Below are 16,757 nucleotides of genomic sequence, written 5' to 3' on the forward strand. Positions count from 1 at the left end.
CCCTCATGAACCCTTGATAATTTATAAGTTATTATTTTGTCTTATCTTGCCCTGTCCAATGTCCCCTTTCACCCACTTTTCTGTTGTCTGTCCCATCCCCCAGGGAGGAGGTCACATGTAGATTCTTGTAATTGGCCCCCCCTTTTCAACCTGCTCTCCCTCTATGCTCCCAGAATTGCCACTCACACCACTGGTCCCGAAGGGACCATCTGCCCTGGACTCACTGCGTTTCCAGTTCCTAACCATGAGATCTATGCTATTTGTTTTCTCCTTCAGAAGAAATGAAGTGATAAATTATATTAAAAGATTTTTCATATTTGCATTTAAATGGTAAATGAGCACTAAGTTCACCTAAAAACTTCTCTAAGAACTATATTCTCACTACTCAATAAAAATAAGTAAACTTAGCTATTCTCCCTTAAAAACGAGCACTGTTATCTATAGTGCATCCATAACAACTTAACAAAACTATTCTTCCAGAGAATGGGCCCTGGTGGCTCAGTGGACAACAGTCACTCCACGGTAAGATGAGGCTTTTTGCTTCCACAAAGTTGTAGTCTCAGAAACCCACAGGGGCAGTTCTAGCCTGTTCTGTAGAATCTCTCAAAGTCAGAGTTGACTAGATCACAGTGAGTAAGATTCTTTCAGAGGAGCCCTTGTGGTGTAGTGGGTTACAAGGCAGGCTCCTAGCTGCAGAGCGAGTGGTTCAAACTCACCAGAGGCTCCAAGGAAGATGAGGCATTCTGCTCCTGTAAAAATTTATTCTGTCCTATTGGGGTGAATCAGAATGACTCAATGGCATTGAGTTTAGAATTTTTAAAATTCTTCCAGAAGTCCTTTGCTGTTTCTCTCTACAAAGGAGGATGGGTTTTGTAGACTACTGGTCTCATTTTAAAGGGGCATTAGTGCTCCATTGTGGACTGATAGGTCACTGGTTCAAACCCAAGAGCTGGTTTAAGTTATTTACTAAAAATGTATTTCTTGGGGGGGGTATGTATGTATATACATTATTCACCAATTTGTTACTGGACTCTTAAAATGTTTGCATTTTATTGGCCCTAGAAATTTAATCATCTAATTGTATATTACATGTTGCATTAATATAGTCATACTTAAATCCTCAGAATATTTAATATTGCATTCTACCCACCTGGAAAAAACAAGGGGAGATTAAAAAACACAAGCAATGTTTTCTTAATTCACATATAAAACTATAAGCAAAAATCCTCTAATCGCCTTGGTAGTAAAAGCATAACATTTAAGTGGTACTGAGAAATTAAGAGTAAGAGTAAACTTCTCTAATCTTTAATGCTAGAATTGGTACATTTTTTTAATTCACATGGAATCATAGCCAAAAGAATGGGCCTTACAGGTTACCTAGGCCCATTGTTTTAATCACCAAGTATTGTCTCACGGTTAAGTGGTTTCTGAACCAATTTTTCTTTTTAAAATAATACTTTATTGGGCTTTTGGTGAAGTTTGCACAGTAGGGTAGGTTAGGTTTGGTTAGTTGTATTCACATTTATAACAATGTGTTAATTTTATCTTGTATTTTGTCCCATGTCCGGTATTCTAGTTTCCTTGCCTCCTCTTAACTTTGCTTTTGAGTAATTGTCAAACTTTTGGTCTCATAATGAGAGTCAACAACTAAAAAGATTTTTGAGTAGAGCATTGTTCTTTAAGATAATATTCTTCATTTTGTGTGCCACTGCTATTTTGCTAAAAGTGATCATTGGTTGGGCTGGGAGGAGCTAGGTTCAGATTTAGGTGTCTCAGGAGTGTCTTTGCTTTTCCAGTTGGTTTTTTTAATAGCTTTTAAAAAAAATCATTTTATTGGGAGCTCGTACAATTCTTATCACAATCCATCCATTATGTCAAGCACATTTGTACACTTGTTGCCATCATCATTCTCAAAACATTTGCTTTCTGCTTGAGCCCTTGGTTTCAGCTAATTTTTCCCCTCCCTCCACACTCCCCTTTCCCTCATGAATTTTTAATAGTTTGAGTTCTCCAGAGATTATTCTTAAACCTTTAAAGTAAATTAAAATCCTGCAACTAATTCCAGAAGCCTAACATTCCATATTGAACAGCACTTCAAGTACTTTCATATACTGAGCTAATATTTGTCTCTGTAGCTTCTCACTTGAATTTACCTAGTTTTTACACTACTACTAGAAGCTTTTCTGTAAGAGACTACTAATCATGCGGAAACATTGTTATACAGAATCTAGAATAAAGAAAGCTGCTTTACTTTTCATGGATTGTTAATTAGGAAGATGACTTTGCACTGGTATCTTTGAGTTGAGGCCAATACATGTCTGTTCAGGAAAGTTACATAAGGGTTAATACTACAGCTGCTTGTGTGCACCAGCACTGTTCAGTTAAATACCAGACAATGCTAAGACTAACTTGTTTGTTTGTTCATACCTTCATTACATTGGCAAGTATTTGTAGAAACAAGTTAATTTACGTATATTGATGTGGCTGTATTATTTATAGGTTTGCATTTTGAATTCTGCAAATTTCTTTACTTTTCATTGTAAAAATATACAACATCTGACTTTAAAATGCGTTTTAAAGTCCTAGTGGTCTAAGATAGACTTGATGAAAAAATAGACCTGATAAACTTTTTTATATATAAACTTTTAAATATCTTTAGGTTTAGAACTTTTTTGGACTGCATATATTTGCTAGCTCAAAATTTATGAAGTATGAAAGATAAGTAAAACTTCTTTTCCACTTGTACTTCCACTACCTCCTTGCTTTCCTTAGGGTCAACTGCTATTAACAGTTTGCCTTTTAATACAGATGATTGCAGAACTCCCACCTGTCTCCAGGTTTTATCCTGTGAGACCCTAGATAATGGTTACGATTTTCTTTCATGAGTTTCTGCTATTACTGGGCCTTTGAAAATAATGCTTCTATTTAGTTGGAAGCAGTATGTAAGTGAGTACATGACTGCTTTTACCAGTCAGTATTTCATTAGCTGCTACATTATTACAGGAATACGGATAGTGTACAGCACTTTAGGAAGGAAGGTAGTAATAGTTTGAGGAAGGGAGATTGTGTTAGGCTGGATTGTCTTAGAGTAACAAATCTAGTGACATCCATCTGGGTATAAGAAAACGTTATAATAAGTAGTAGTTATAGATATATGTCAAAAAGGCATCCCAGCCCAACCCAAATCCTATGTCCGATGTTACTCCTTAAGTTCTTTTTCAGACTTAGATAGCCACATCCATTGGTGAAAAATACAAGATCATAGGCTGATGGGTACAGAGTCATGTAGAGCCAAGGTCAGTGGAAACATGACAGGGCACTCACTGGCAGCTCTCAGGATCGGTGCCAAGGCCCTGTAGGGAGCAAGGCAAAGGGACAGAGAGCTGGAGGTCTCCAGTCCCCTCCTCTACCAAGAAGTCTACACCCGCATGGAGGCATCATCAGGCTGGATTCCACTCCTACACTTTCATACATCGTCAGGTTGACAAAATAATTTACCTCAGGGATGGAGAGTACTTCCAGGCTTAATAGCTTGGGAGACTGGGAAGAGAAGGTTTGGGTAAAACAATGAGCTCTGTTAGGATATGTTGTATGGAAGGTGACAGTGGGACTTTCAAGTCAAGATATCCAACTACTAATAGTCTGGTATGTTGAAGAATTGAATATTTGGGGGAAGTAGAGTGATCAGAGCTGAGGCAGATGGTAGGTGGTGCGACCAGCTTATGAAAGACTTTACCTGGGATAAGTTTATCTTGTTGAGATAGGTTTATCCCCTAGACCCAAGTAAAACAGTCTTTACTAAACTAATACGATTAGGTTAGTGTTTAGATTGCTTACTCCATTGGCAGTATTGGGAATAAATGGAAACAGGATTGATAGAAAATAGGGATTGTAATGAGTATTACAGCAATCTAGGTAAGAAATATGGTAGAATTTGGCAAGACTGGGATAGGGTGGTGGTGGTGGTGGGGCTTTTTGCCTATGGGGAACTTCAGAAAGTTTGTGTTAAAATTTTTATATTTTTAAATTCCATTTTCCCACAAGTTCTTTCAAGTCCCTTCATATTAGGAGGTTGAATCAGTAAGAGTTGGTGAATTCCTGTAATAGGAGGTAAAATAACATAATGGGTGAGTCTTGTGGCATCATAAAGAATCAAATTTGGTTCCAGCTTTGCCATTTACTAGCTGTGTGACTTTATATTAGTAATGTAAGGTGAATGAGTTCAGTTTCCTCATCTGTCAAATGAGTGCTAACAGTAGTTGAAGCTTTAAGTAGCTTTAACTATCTTTAACTAGTTGGATTAGTAGCTGCTTTTCAAGTTGTGTTGGCTTGCCTGTATAATTAAAATTAAATCATGAAATTAGCCAGCTCCTGTGGCGTAGTGGGTTACACATTGGGCTGAGATCTGCTAGGTTAAGCAGTTCGAAACCACAAGCAGCTCTATGGGATAAAGATGAGACTTATTTTTTTATTACTATTAAATTCTTTTATTGGGGGCTCTTACGTCTCTTCTCACAATCCATAAATCCATTGTGTCAAGGACATTTGTACATATGCTGCCGTCATCATTTCAAAGCATTTTCTTTCTACTTGAGCCCTTCGTATTAACTCATTTCCCCCCCCTCCCTCCCCCACCCTGCCTCCCTCCTGAATCCTTGATAAGTGAAAGATGAGACTTGTAATCCCATAAAGAGTTAACTGTCTCAGAAACCCACAGGGTAAGATCTGCCCTCTCCTGTAGCGCCCTGTCCTCTATGAGTTGGAATTGACTTTATGGCAGTAATTTTAAAAAAAATCATTTTATTGGGGGCTCATACAACTCTTAGCACAATCCATGTATACATCAATGTGTAAAGCACATTTGTACATTCGTTGCCATCAACATTTTCAAAACATTTGCTTTCCACTTAAGCCCCTGGCATCAGTTCCTCATTGTTCTCCCTCCCTCCCCGCTCCCCCATCCCTCATGAACCCTTGATAATTTATAAGTTATTATTTTGTCATATCTTACACTCTCTGACATCTCCCATCACTTCACCCACTTTTCTGTTGTCCGTCCCCCAGGGAGGAGGTTATATGTATATCCCTGTAATTGGTTCACCCTTTCTATAGGCCTCATATTACATGATAACCATTTATGTGAAATGACCAAAATAGGCAAGTTCATAGATACAGAAAGTCAGTAAGTGGTTGCCAAAGGTTAGGGGGAAGTGGGGAATGCAGAGAGGCTCCTAATGGGTATAGTTTTCTTTTTGAGAGTGATGATGATGTTCTAAAATTAGATAGTAGACTGAAGATATATATGCTATAGCAAAATGTGTAGAAATCAGATGGTGCATGGCTAGCAAAAGAAATAGCATCTGAGGTCTTAAAACAAGCAGTCACTTAAGTGAGGTGTCAGCTAAATCTACACAGAAGCACACTAGCCTGTGTCATTCAAAGGTCGTAAATAATGTAAAGTCCAAGAACAGAGGAGGGAATTGTATTAGAGCCTAAATTCTGAGCACCCAGTTTGCAGAAGGCTATGGATGACAGTGAAAGCCCAAAATCCATCTGCAGAATCTCCACATGGATTAAGCTTCCAATAAGTCCACTCTGACCGTTGACCAGGGGTGTGTATAGACTTGCCTTCAGACGGAGTGCATTGGAAAACAGTTTAAAGCAGAATATACCACAAACCAAACTCACTGCCATCAAGTAAATGCTGACTCATAGGGAACCTATAGGACAGGATAGAACTGCTTCTGTGAGAATCCTGTATACTTTGCAGTTAGCAGCCCAATGCATAGCTACCCCATCACCAGGACTTCTGATGCAGATATGGTTAGGTGAAAATTTAACATATTATTATTTGTTTTCCCTTTTGACCCAGATTTTATTATTTCTGCTTTCTTTTTGATTAATGCTTTTCTTTCTCTCTTTTTTTTTTTTCCGTGTGATTTTGCTTATATAAAAGGTAGGCTAGGCATGTCTGTAGAGATAGTAACTAGATTAATAGTTTCTTAGGGTTTCTTGAGGGGTAATGGGGAACTAATAATGAGTACAAGAATAAAGAAAATGCTCTAAAATTTATTTATGGCCATAAAACTTAAAAAATTAAAAAAGAATTAGATAGTAGCTGGTGAGTATAAAGCTCTGAATATAGTCAAAATCATTGAACTAAATACACTTTAAAAGGGTGGATTATGTGGTTATATGAATTAATAATAGGTTTGTATAAAATAAATAATAGACTACATTCAGATTTGCCCATTGTCCAGTGGTATCATTTATAACTCACTCTTCTCTCCATCTAGGATTCAGTGTGAAGGATTGTGCACAGTTATCATGTCTCTTTTATCTGCTCATAGTTTTGAGGAATATATGGGAAGTTTCTTTCTCAAGTGTGCTGATTAAGCTTGATTTTCAATAGGTACAAGCTTTTAGTAAAGACAGAAGATTTGGCATTTGGAGAAGACAGGCATTTGGAATAATGTTTCATAAGAAGTTTATCAAAGTACAGAATATATGTTGGTGAGCATTTTGAGACAATCAGGGTTTCTTTTAAAACCTTAGGAAGCGCCTTGAAGTATGAATACTTGTTGGAATGGACTTGCAGTTACAGGAAAGCCTAGCTTTAAAAAAATACTCTAGGTGATTTTCATTTAAGTCCCCAAAGCCACTGCCACTGCGTTGATTCTGAGACACTATATCTGCTGCAGCAGAAAGCCTCATCTTTCTCACTCACATGGAAGGGTTTGCACCACTAACAATGCTGTTAGTAGTCTGCCGTTTACCAGATCTTACCACCAGGTCACTTTTCAAGATCTACAAATTGCCTTACCTTAGATGGAGTGGCAAATGTTAAAATGTTGAAAAGAGGGAACCGATTACAAGGAACTATATGTGACCTCCTCCCTGGGGGATGGACAATAGAAAAGTGGGTGAAGGGAGACGTCGGACAGGGGCAAGATATGACAAAATAACAATTTATAAACTATCAAGGGCTCATGAGGGAGGGGGCAGCGGGGAGGGAGGGGAAAAATGACCTAATACCGGGGGTTTAAGTGGAGAGGAAATGTTTTGAGAATGATGAGGGCAATGAATGTACAAATGCGCTTTACACAATTGATGTGTGTATGGATTGTGATGAGAGTTGTATGAGCCCCTAATAAAATGATTTTAAAAAATGTTGAAAATGATTTTTATTTAGTGATTCCAACTATTATTACATAGACCTTGGCATTACAGTAGAAAATTTTGGCATATAATAATTGTCATTTTAATTTTGATGAAGAATGCTTCTGATTAATATGATAAATGGTTTCTTGTATATTAAAGAGCAGCCTATATGTATTGAAACTGGTATGGTTACCAATTTAAATGTCTGTTGAATTAGTAACCTTTTGTTGCTTTTAAAAGTACTGGTTTATTTTGTCTATTGAAATAAATGGTACTATTTTTTCTCAAAACAAAGAAAAATATATGAATGAAAACCAGTTTAATTGGGGGGGGGGGAGATGAGCTGATACCAAGGGCTCAAGTAGAAGGAAAATATTTTGAAAATGATGATGACAACATATGTACAAATGTGCTTGACATGATGGATGGATGGATGGATGGATGGATGGATAGTGATGAGTTGTAAGACACCCCCCCCCAATAAAATAATTAAAAAAACCAAAAATACCCAGTTTATTTGGGGAAGGTACGTGGGAGGACTGCAGACATGAAGGTTAGGTATTTTACTACAAAACAGAGATAGACTTATTTTCTTTTGGTTCCCCTTCCCCTTTATATATCTTGATTTTAATTTTTATCAAGTCTGTCTATCTGGCCTTTGCCGCTGTGGCCCATTGATCTGTCCATCTGTCTGTTACAGTGCATATTGGGTACTTCCAGAAGTATGAATTCAGTGATGCAAAGGACAGGCGGGCTGCAGCAGCAAAGGTAGGACAGAATCATTCCAAAGACAAGCCATTAAAGGACCATTGAACACACATGAGCATACACACATTGGCAGCAAGTACTTCTTTATTGAAAGGCACTGTGTTTACCTGGTAAATCTTAATAGACTCTTGAGACATGACAAATTTGATGTATTCATTTGTAAAGGGCAGCTTTAGTAGTACTTTTAAAACCAGAAACCTATTTGGCACTTAAGCAATGAAGTAAATTGGCATTTGTTGTCAGTATCTGTAAAATACTGAATTAGCAAGATTAAATTGATGGCATTAATGGATGGTATTAATGGTATTGATTCAATGACTTGGTTGATTTTCAGAAACTGATGAAAGAGGGCCTTATTTGTAAAGCCGGGAGATGCAGAAACGATAGATTGATCTGTCCATGTGTGTATCTTACTATGTATTTACAGTCTCAATTTTGGAATATTTTGATGAGGATAGTCAAAATCTTCCAGGTTGTTCTTTAGCTAATTTCATAAGGAAGCTTAAAGATTTCTATTTAAATATTTGTACCATTTATTGTATTGTATCCATTTACTTATTAAGTGATAGCAGTTATAAATAGCAATTAGTGACTTTCAAAAACAATACTGGATTATAATTTAAGTACTTTCATTTGAATTTTAAGACTTAAATCTCAAAGCAAGATTTAGGAACTTAAGAAATGTAGAAGGAAAGGTTCATGGAAAAATGGAATTTGAAGCCCCCTCATATCTTAAGGTAAAGAGTGAGGTTGCTTTTTTTAAATTTTATTTTATAGGAGTTGTATTGACTTTAAAGTGAGGTGACAACTCTAGTGACAACTAAATGATGTAGATATTTGCATTAGATTCTTTGATGTTATGCTTGTGAAAGAAAGGGAGAGAGGGGATATGTTTGTCTAAATAAGTTAATACTCATACAGTGCTTTTCAAGGCTTCCCAAATAAAAAGACAAATACATGGTGGTAAGACTTATGGTATTGTAAATGTCACTGCTTAAACTCTGTAAGGAGTTAATATTTTAATGAACTATACTTACTTAAGCACTGTACTATATTGTCTCCAGTGTGGAAGCATATATTGATGTGATGTTTCATGATATACAATAGTAAGTGTATTTCAAATCTGTAGTATTAAATGAGATGTTTTGGTATGTTCTGGGTCTGCTTTTTTTTTTAAATCTTAGAATTTTCTTTGGTTGTTAAATTTATGCTTTCATATTGTTTTTTAGGACTTTGCCTCAAATGTATTTTCATTATTTCATGCTCTGTAAAATAGATCTTAGTCTCTTAACCTTTTATGGTGTGGAGATATTAAAATTAGTATTAGTCATGGAAGTGTAATTTCCTGAAAATTATCAACCCAGCACAGCATAAACCCAAACCAATCTGAATTTCGGAGATGGTGCACCTCATTCTGACTTTGGCACTATTGGCAATTTTAAATTACTTTTGTTTTTTTACTTTAAAAAATGTGTTTGAAGGTACTTTTTTAAAAAATTGCTGAGTCGATATCTTTGAAAAAGGGAGTCTTAGTAAGGAGGTAAAGGTGGAAATTTTAAAATAAAATCACAATCGTTGCTCAGAAAGATTAGTTTAGAAAGTAGTTCTTAGTTCATAAACTTTAATGTAAAATTGAAATAAATTAAATTTTGAAGAAAAAAATGATGAGTCATATTCATGCCCTTTCCCACTTCCCGCTCCAGTTCTACTTTATTCGGGAATTTGCTAGTTTTTCCTTCAACGTACTGTGGTTTTGACAATTGTGTAGTTTTCATTCAGGTTATTTATCAACTTGCTTGTTGATTCATGTTATATCTCCTTCATTTCTTTTTCCTTTCTTGATGTACAATCTAACTTAGAAGCGGGCTTGTTTCCTTTTAGAGGAATTTCCTGGATTAGAGCATGGACATTTACAGTAACAACAAAAACACAGAACCATTGTATCCTGTCCTGTAAGTCTTGTGATAGCGCTTAAAACTGTGATATACTTTACTCTTTTCTAGCCATCACTTCTTTTTAAGCGAGTAAGCAAGCACCTTTAATACGTAGCTAAGAGGAGGATTTATTTGTTTTTCTGGGCCTTGGTTTTCCTCTGATGGAGCTTCAGCTCCTTGTCCTACAGCACCTAGCCCTCTGCTCAGGTACAAAGTAGTAGTAAGTGTAAGGAGCTTGTCCTGCTGCTACGGCTCCTCCAGGAGATGCTGATCTGGGCATTCTTTTACCCTTCATCTGTTTTCCCCCCTGAACTTTCTTCAGTTGCCATTTGTTGAAAATCTCTTGATTCTCGGTAAAGATTTTTATCTCCTCCCTGCACTTTAAGAGCCAAACCCAAACCTAACTCACTGTCATGGAGTCCATTTTGTGTCATGACGATCCTATAGGACAGAGTAGAACTGCCCTGTGTATTTCCGAAACTCTTCACTAGACTAGCAGGCATCGTCTTCCGACTTTAGGCATAGTCCATTATCAGGCGTCAAAGGAAAAAAAAAAAAACCATTCTGTGCTCACCTCCCTGATGCGATCACTGCAGAAAAATGGGTGCATAAGCAAATGTGGCAAAGAAAGCTGATGGTGCCCAGCTATCAAAAGGTACAGCATCAGGGGTCTTAAAAGTTTGAAGGTAAACAAGGGGCCATCTAGCTCAGAAGCAACAAAGCCCACATGGAAGAAGCACACCAGCCTGTGCGATCACGAAGTGTTGAAGAGATCAGGTATCAGGCATTATCAGAACAAAAAAAATCATACCATTGTGAATGAGGTGGGGAGTGTGGAGTTTGTAGGCCACTGGACATCTCCTTATAGCAGAAGGATCTCAGGGAGGAGACGAGCCAGTCAGGGTGTGATGTAGCAATGATGAAACATACAACTGTACTCTAGTTCCTAAATGCTTCTGCCGCCCCCCATCCTCCTACTTTCATGATACCAATTCTGCCTTACAAATCTGGCTAGACCAGAGGATGTACACTGGTACAGATAGGAACTGGAAATGCAGGGAACCCAGAGTGGATGATCCCTTCAGGACCAGTGGTGTGAGTGGATATACTGGGAGGGTGGAGGGAGGGTGTTGGAAAGGGGGAACCGATTACAAGGATCTACATATAACCTCCTCCGTGGGGGATGGACAACAGAAAAGTGGGTAAAGGGAGACGTCGGACAGCGCAAGATATGACAAAAAATAATTTATAAATTTTCAAGGGTTCAAGGGAGGGGAAAGCAGGGAAGGAGGAGAAAAAAATGAGGAGCTGATGCCAGGGGCTTAGGTGAGTGCAAATGTTTTGAGAATGATGAGGGCAGTGAATGTACAAATGTGCTCTACACAATCATGTATGTATGAATTGTGATAAGAGTTGTTTGAGCCCCTAATAAAATGAAAAAACAAAAAAAAAACCAAAGCACTGCCATTCACTAAGTTCTGATTCATAATAACCTTATGGGACAAGAGCATGTGTTTCCGAAACAGAATCTATAGGAATAGAAAGCCTCATCTTTCCTCCTATGGAGCTGATGGTGGTTTTGAACTGCAGACGTTGCAGTTAGACAACCAATGTGTAATTCACTATGCCACCAGGGTTTCTATAGGAGTGGTGCATAATGAGAGTCAAGACTGTTGGTGTGTGCGCTGTTATGAGCAGGATTTGGTTCTTCACCAAGAGCTTTGGTGTGGTCCAGCTTGTTACTAGACACATTGTAGATAATATAGTTGAGTCTCATTAAGTAAAGCTCAAGAAATTCTTACCATCCAGCATTAGGACATAGTATTACTTGCTGCCTCATCTCATTTAAACTATACATAGTACTGAGGGTGCCATTCTTATAGTTGACAACAACGTGTCCCAGTTCATACACCCATTTCTTGTTGTACAGCTTTCTTTTGCCCATGGTATTGTAGCAAATAGTATGTTGATTGTCCTGGGAGCTATCCATTGCTTGATATTGGCTGGAAAAAAGTTCCCATTAATTTTTAATTGTTTTTCTTTTTAAAAAAATCATTTATTGGGGGCTCTTACAGCTCTTATAATAAACAGTCCATACATCCATTGTATCAGGCATCTTTGTACACCTTTGCACCGTTGCCATTATCATTTCCAAAACATGTTCTTTCTTTCTACTTGAGCCCTTGGTAATCAGCTCCTCACTTTTTTCCTCCCTCCCTCCAACCCTCATGAACCCTTGACAAATTATAAATTATTATAATAATTTTAATAGTCATACACTGTCCATTGTCTCCTTCCACCCATGTTATATGTCAATTATTGTGACCGATTCCCCGCTGTTCCTCAACCTTCCCACTACCCTCATGGTATTGCTACTCCCATTACTGTTCCTGAGGGGTTTATCTGTCCTGGATTCTGTGTGTCAGGAGCTCTTATCTACTAGTGTACATACTCTGGTCTTGCTGGATCTGTAAGGTAGAACTGGGATCATGATAGTGGGGGGAGGAAGCATTAAAGAACTAGAAGAATGTTTCTTGGGTGCTAAACTGCACCCTGGCTGGCTCATCCCTTCCTTGTGACCTTGTGAAGGGATGTCCAATTGTCTAAAAATGGGCTTTGGGTTTCCATCCTGACCCCTCTCATTCCCATCGAAATGGTTGTTTGTTTTGGGTCTTCTGATGCCTGATACTTGGTCCTGTCAACACCTCATGATCACACACGCTAGTGTGCTTCTTCCATATGGGTTTTGTTGCTTCCCAGTTAGATGGCCACTTGTTTACCTTCAAGCCTTTAAGACCCCAGAGGCTGTATCTTTTGATAGCCAGGCACCATCAGCTTTCTTCATCACATTTGCCTTAATACTTAAACATATAAATATATGTGCATTGACCTATATCCCTATCATTATATAAAAATATGTTTACATATATTTATACTTCTGTAAATGTCTTTTGCCTCCTAGTTGTCTATCTCTTTTTGCTTTCCTCTTGTCCCACTATCATGTTCTACATTGCACTTGATCAAGCCCCCCAGGCATTCTACACTCACCTCACCATCGATTTTAGATCCCTTGTTGTTCCTTTGTCCCTGGGTTTGTTGGCTCCTCCCTTCCTTTCCTCCACCTTCCCCTCTCCCATGCCCCACACTCAAACCATTAATCCCATTGTTTTCACCTCAGGATTTTTTGTCCTGCCTGTTTTATATAGACAGATGGGTGTGGGGGGGACGGAAAAGAGCAGAAAAACCTACAAATAGTTCCAGGTCTGTGTGTTGACCCTTATGAATGTTTTCCGATTGAGTCTGATGAGGTTCCAATCCTGTCCACAAAATGTATTTTGGAATTCCTCAGGGTCGTCATTGCTTTGCTCTCTTTGCTGCCCTGTTGCGCTCTCTTTGTGTTTGGCTCTGGGTTGGGGGGTAGGGGAGGGCTAAGGCTGGGGTCAGACGGGGCACAATTCCTGTACTGTGTCTCCAGTGCTGTCCCCTGTGTGTCACTTATGGGTCAGTGAGGGAATGCTGTGTCTTGTGTTGGGGCTGGCCCTACAGCCTTCTCTGTGCATTGACTACTCCCAGTAGGAATGTCGTCCTGGAAGCGATCCACTCTCTCCTTTTTAGTTTGCTCTCGTGTGGTTTGAACAAACTTGTCTGTATCTTCAGTGCTGTCCTCTAGGGCATTTTTCTGAGAAGGGCTTGCACATAGCTAGAATTGTTACCGGTGCACCTATTAATTTTTGACAGTAAACCCTTTTCATTTTCTTTTTCACCTCATCTTTGAGCATCACATCCTATACCATCTATAGCTTTTATGTTATCAGAATTCCTTTTTTGTAGTCATAACAGGATTCCTGATTTGCTTATAGCTTGATAATGAAAAATCACAGCCATCAGATTAGAAAGTTTGCATTTCTATGGCTTATAAACCTCATTTAGTGACAGTCCCAAGTAGTAGGTTATTGCTTTGTTTATTTATTTGTTTGTTTGTTTGTGGCTTTCACAAACAAAATTATTTTCTCACAATTTGTTGGTGTTAGGTGGTGTTGAGTTGGTCTGACTCTTGGTGATCGTAAGTGCAACAACAAAATACGGCCCAGTCCTGCACTATTCTCACAATTGGTATGTTTGAACCCATTGTTGCAGCCACTGTGCCAATCCATCTCGTTGAGGATCTTCCTCTTCCCACTGACCCTCTATTTTACTGAGCTCGTTGTCCTTTTCTGGGGATTGTCCTCCTGATAACATGTCCAAAGAATGTGCAATTAAGCCTTTCCATCCTTGCTTCTAAGAAGCATTCTTGCTATACTTCTGAGACATTTTGTTTTTCTGAAAGTCCACAGTATATTTAGTACTCTTCGCCAACACCAAAAATCACATGTTTCAAGTCTTCTGTGGTTTTTCTTATTTATTGTCCAACTCTCACATGCATGAGATGATTGAAAATACCATGGCTTTGGTCAGGCACACTTTTAGTCTTCAAAGTGACCTCCTTGTTCGTCAACACTTAAAAAGAGGTCTTACTTAAGTAGCAGATTTACCCAGTGCAGTATGTTTGATTTTTCAAGGTTTAGGAGGCCAGGGGTCCAAATCTAGTGTGCAGATTCCAGGAGAACTCTTGTTCTCTTGGCTTTGGGGGAAGGTCTCTGTACTTTGGTTCTATGGTGATCTGCCATGTCCATTTTACTTTTTAGCAATACTGTAAGCTAATTCCTAAGGCTAAGACTTCTACTTTCAAGGTCATTTGAAATGTATTTATACTTTGGAACTGTCCAACCTGCCCTTCTAATCAGAAGGCCTTTTCTAAGTCTCAGACATGGACTTTGACCATTATTGTTCTTGGTTTGATCTACTCTTTCTTAGATCATATCTTTTATTTACTTTCACTTTTCCTAGATTATACCCCTAATTTAACTCCTACATAGCTTTTCTTAAGGTATTAGTCATTGTGGCCCTGATAATGTTCACATTTGATTGATAGATTTGAAAGGTAGGAAATACTACATTGGAATCTTAGTAAGTCTTATGCCAGTCTGGTTCTTATTGTGACCTTTGTGTGTATATTTCATCTTTTCCTGTTAATCTTGGTGTGTTGAAGAGATGTGTACAAGTGTGAATCCTCTGTTCATTGTACTGGACCCTTTCAACTGCAAGACTTGTGTCCTTTTAAAGATTTGGAAATTTTCTTGCATAATTTTCTTCCCCCTCTCTCTGAAACTCTTAGTAGTTATTAAAAATTGTGAGTAGGATCTAAGACTTCATATTTGGAGAACTAAAGGATTTGTAATCAACCATGACGGTTCCTGCTGAAAGCTAGCTGGATGGATACCCATGGAATAAGATTTTAACATAACTAACACAAATAAATGTTCATAAAACATAAAATTTAAAAAAAATTGTGAGTAGGTAATACTTAAATTTTGGAAAAATAACAGCATAATTTTAGTATTTCAAAAAATAATAAATTAATAGCTAAGACAATTAAAAGTGCTTGCTATGGAGAATTAGAAATTAGGAGTGTCTAAAGCAGCAGTTCTCAACCTGTGGGCCGCGACCCCTTTGGGGGTGGGGGGACAAACGACCCTTTCACAGGGGTCACCCGATTCATAACAGTAGCAAAATTACAGTTATGAAGTAGCAATGAAAATAATTTTATGTTTGGGGGGGGGTGTCACCACAACATGAGGAACTATATGAAGGGTTGAGAACCACTGGTCTAAAGTGTGGGAAAGAAGGCTTCTGCTTTGCAATATTTACTTCTAAATATTAGCATGTCAAATATCACTTTATTTTAAAGCAGTAATTTAGTATAATTCATCATTAAAGATACACATTTAATGATATCTTTATTCTTTCATATCCCCTTAACAAGTATATGTAGATATATTTTTACTCCAAATAGTCATTATAAACCATCATGAATGGGGTAAGATTTCAGTTGTCCATACTATGACTTTTCACGATTCCTAACAATTTTGAGAATAATTGGCAAAATAATATGCTGGGAATGTTTATGGACTGTTACGGTTTTGTTATAAAACTTTATAGTAGTATTTTATGAGACTGCATTTTAAACTTCAAAGAAGTCTGTGATCGCTTATTTACAGGATTTTTTTTTAAGTTATGAGAGACAAATTTTCCTAAGTAAAACCCTATTGACCAACCTATCGTGATATCTTTTAAATTTGGTAAGTACTTGTTTTTCAAATCTTATATGTATGTTGTATAAAGTATATGTACCATAACTTTTTATTTCATTCTCTCTTTTTAAATCATTTTATTAGGGGCTCATACGACTCTTATCACAATCCATGCATACATCAATTGTGTAAAGCACATCTGTACATTCATTGCCCTCATCATTCTCAAAACATTTGCTCTCCACTTAAGCCCGTGGCATCAGCTCCTCATTTTCCCCCCTCCCTCCCCGCTCCCCACTCCTTCATGAACCCTTGATAATTTATAAAGGATTATTTTATCATATCTAACACTGTCCGACATCTCCCTTCACCCACTTTTATCTGTTCCCCAGGGAGAAGGTTATATGTAAATCCTTGTAATCAGCTCCTCCTCTCTACCCCACCCTCCCTCAACCCTTCCTGTATCCCCACTCTCAGCACTGGTCCTGAAAGGAACATCCGTCCTGGATTCCCTGTGTTTCCAGTTCCTATCTGTACCATTGTACATCTTTTGGTCTAGCCAGACTGGCAAGGTAGAATTTGGATCATGATAGTGGGGGGAGGGTGGGAGAAGCATTTAGGAACTAGAGGAAAGTTGTATTTTTCATCGTTGCTACATCGCACCCTGACTGGCTTGTCTCCTCCCCGAGACGCCTCTGCACGGGGATGTCCAGTGGTCTACAAATGGCTTTGGGTCTCCACTCCGCACTCCCCCCTCATTCAC

At 38.2% G+C, this 16,757-nt stretch overlaps 1 protein-coding gene across 1 annotated transcript in view; it reads left to right on the plus strand.

The window, feature by feature from the left end:
* The window catches only part of ARIH1 (ariadne RBR E3 ubiquitin protein ligase 1), a 105,121-nt gene that overhangs the window by 13,702 nt on the left and 74,662 nt on the right, over positions 1 to 16,757 (plus strand). Inside the window, exon 2 of the mRNA XM_030889080.2 lies at positions 7,862 to 7,929. Within this exon, the coding sequence (XP_030744940.1) occupies positions 7,862 to 7,929 (68 nt within the window). The remainder of the gene's footprint in view (positions 1 to 7,861; positions 7,930 to 16,757) is intronic.

The sequence above is a fragment of the Echinops telfairi genome, unplaced genomic scaffold (assembly GCF_000313985.2).
Source record: "Echinops telfairi isolate 266 unplaced genomic scaffold, ASM31398v2 ScPeMD7_7475;HRSCAF=8513, whole genome shotgun sequence".
Classification (NCBI taxonomy): Eukaryota; Metazoa; Chordata; class Mammalia; order Afrosoricida; family Tenrecidae; genus Echinops; species Echinops telfairi.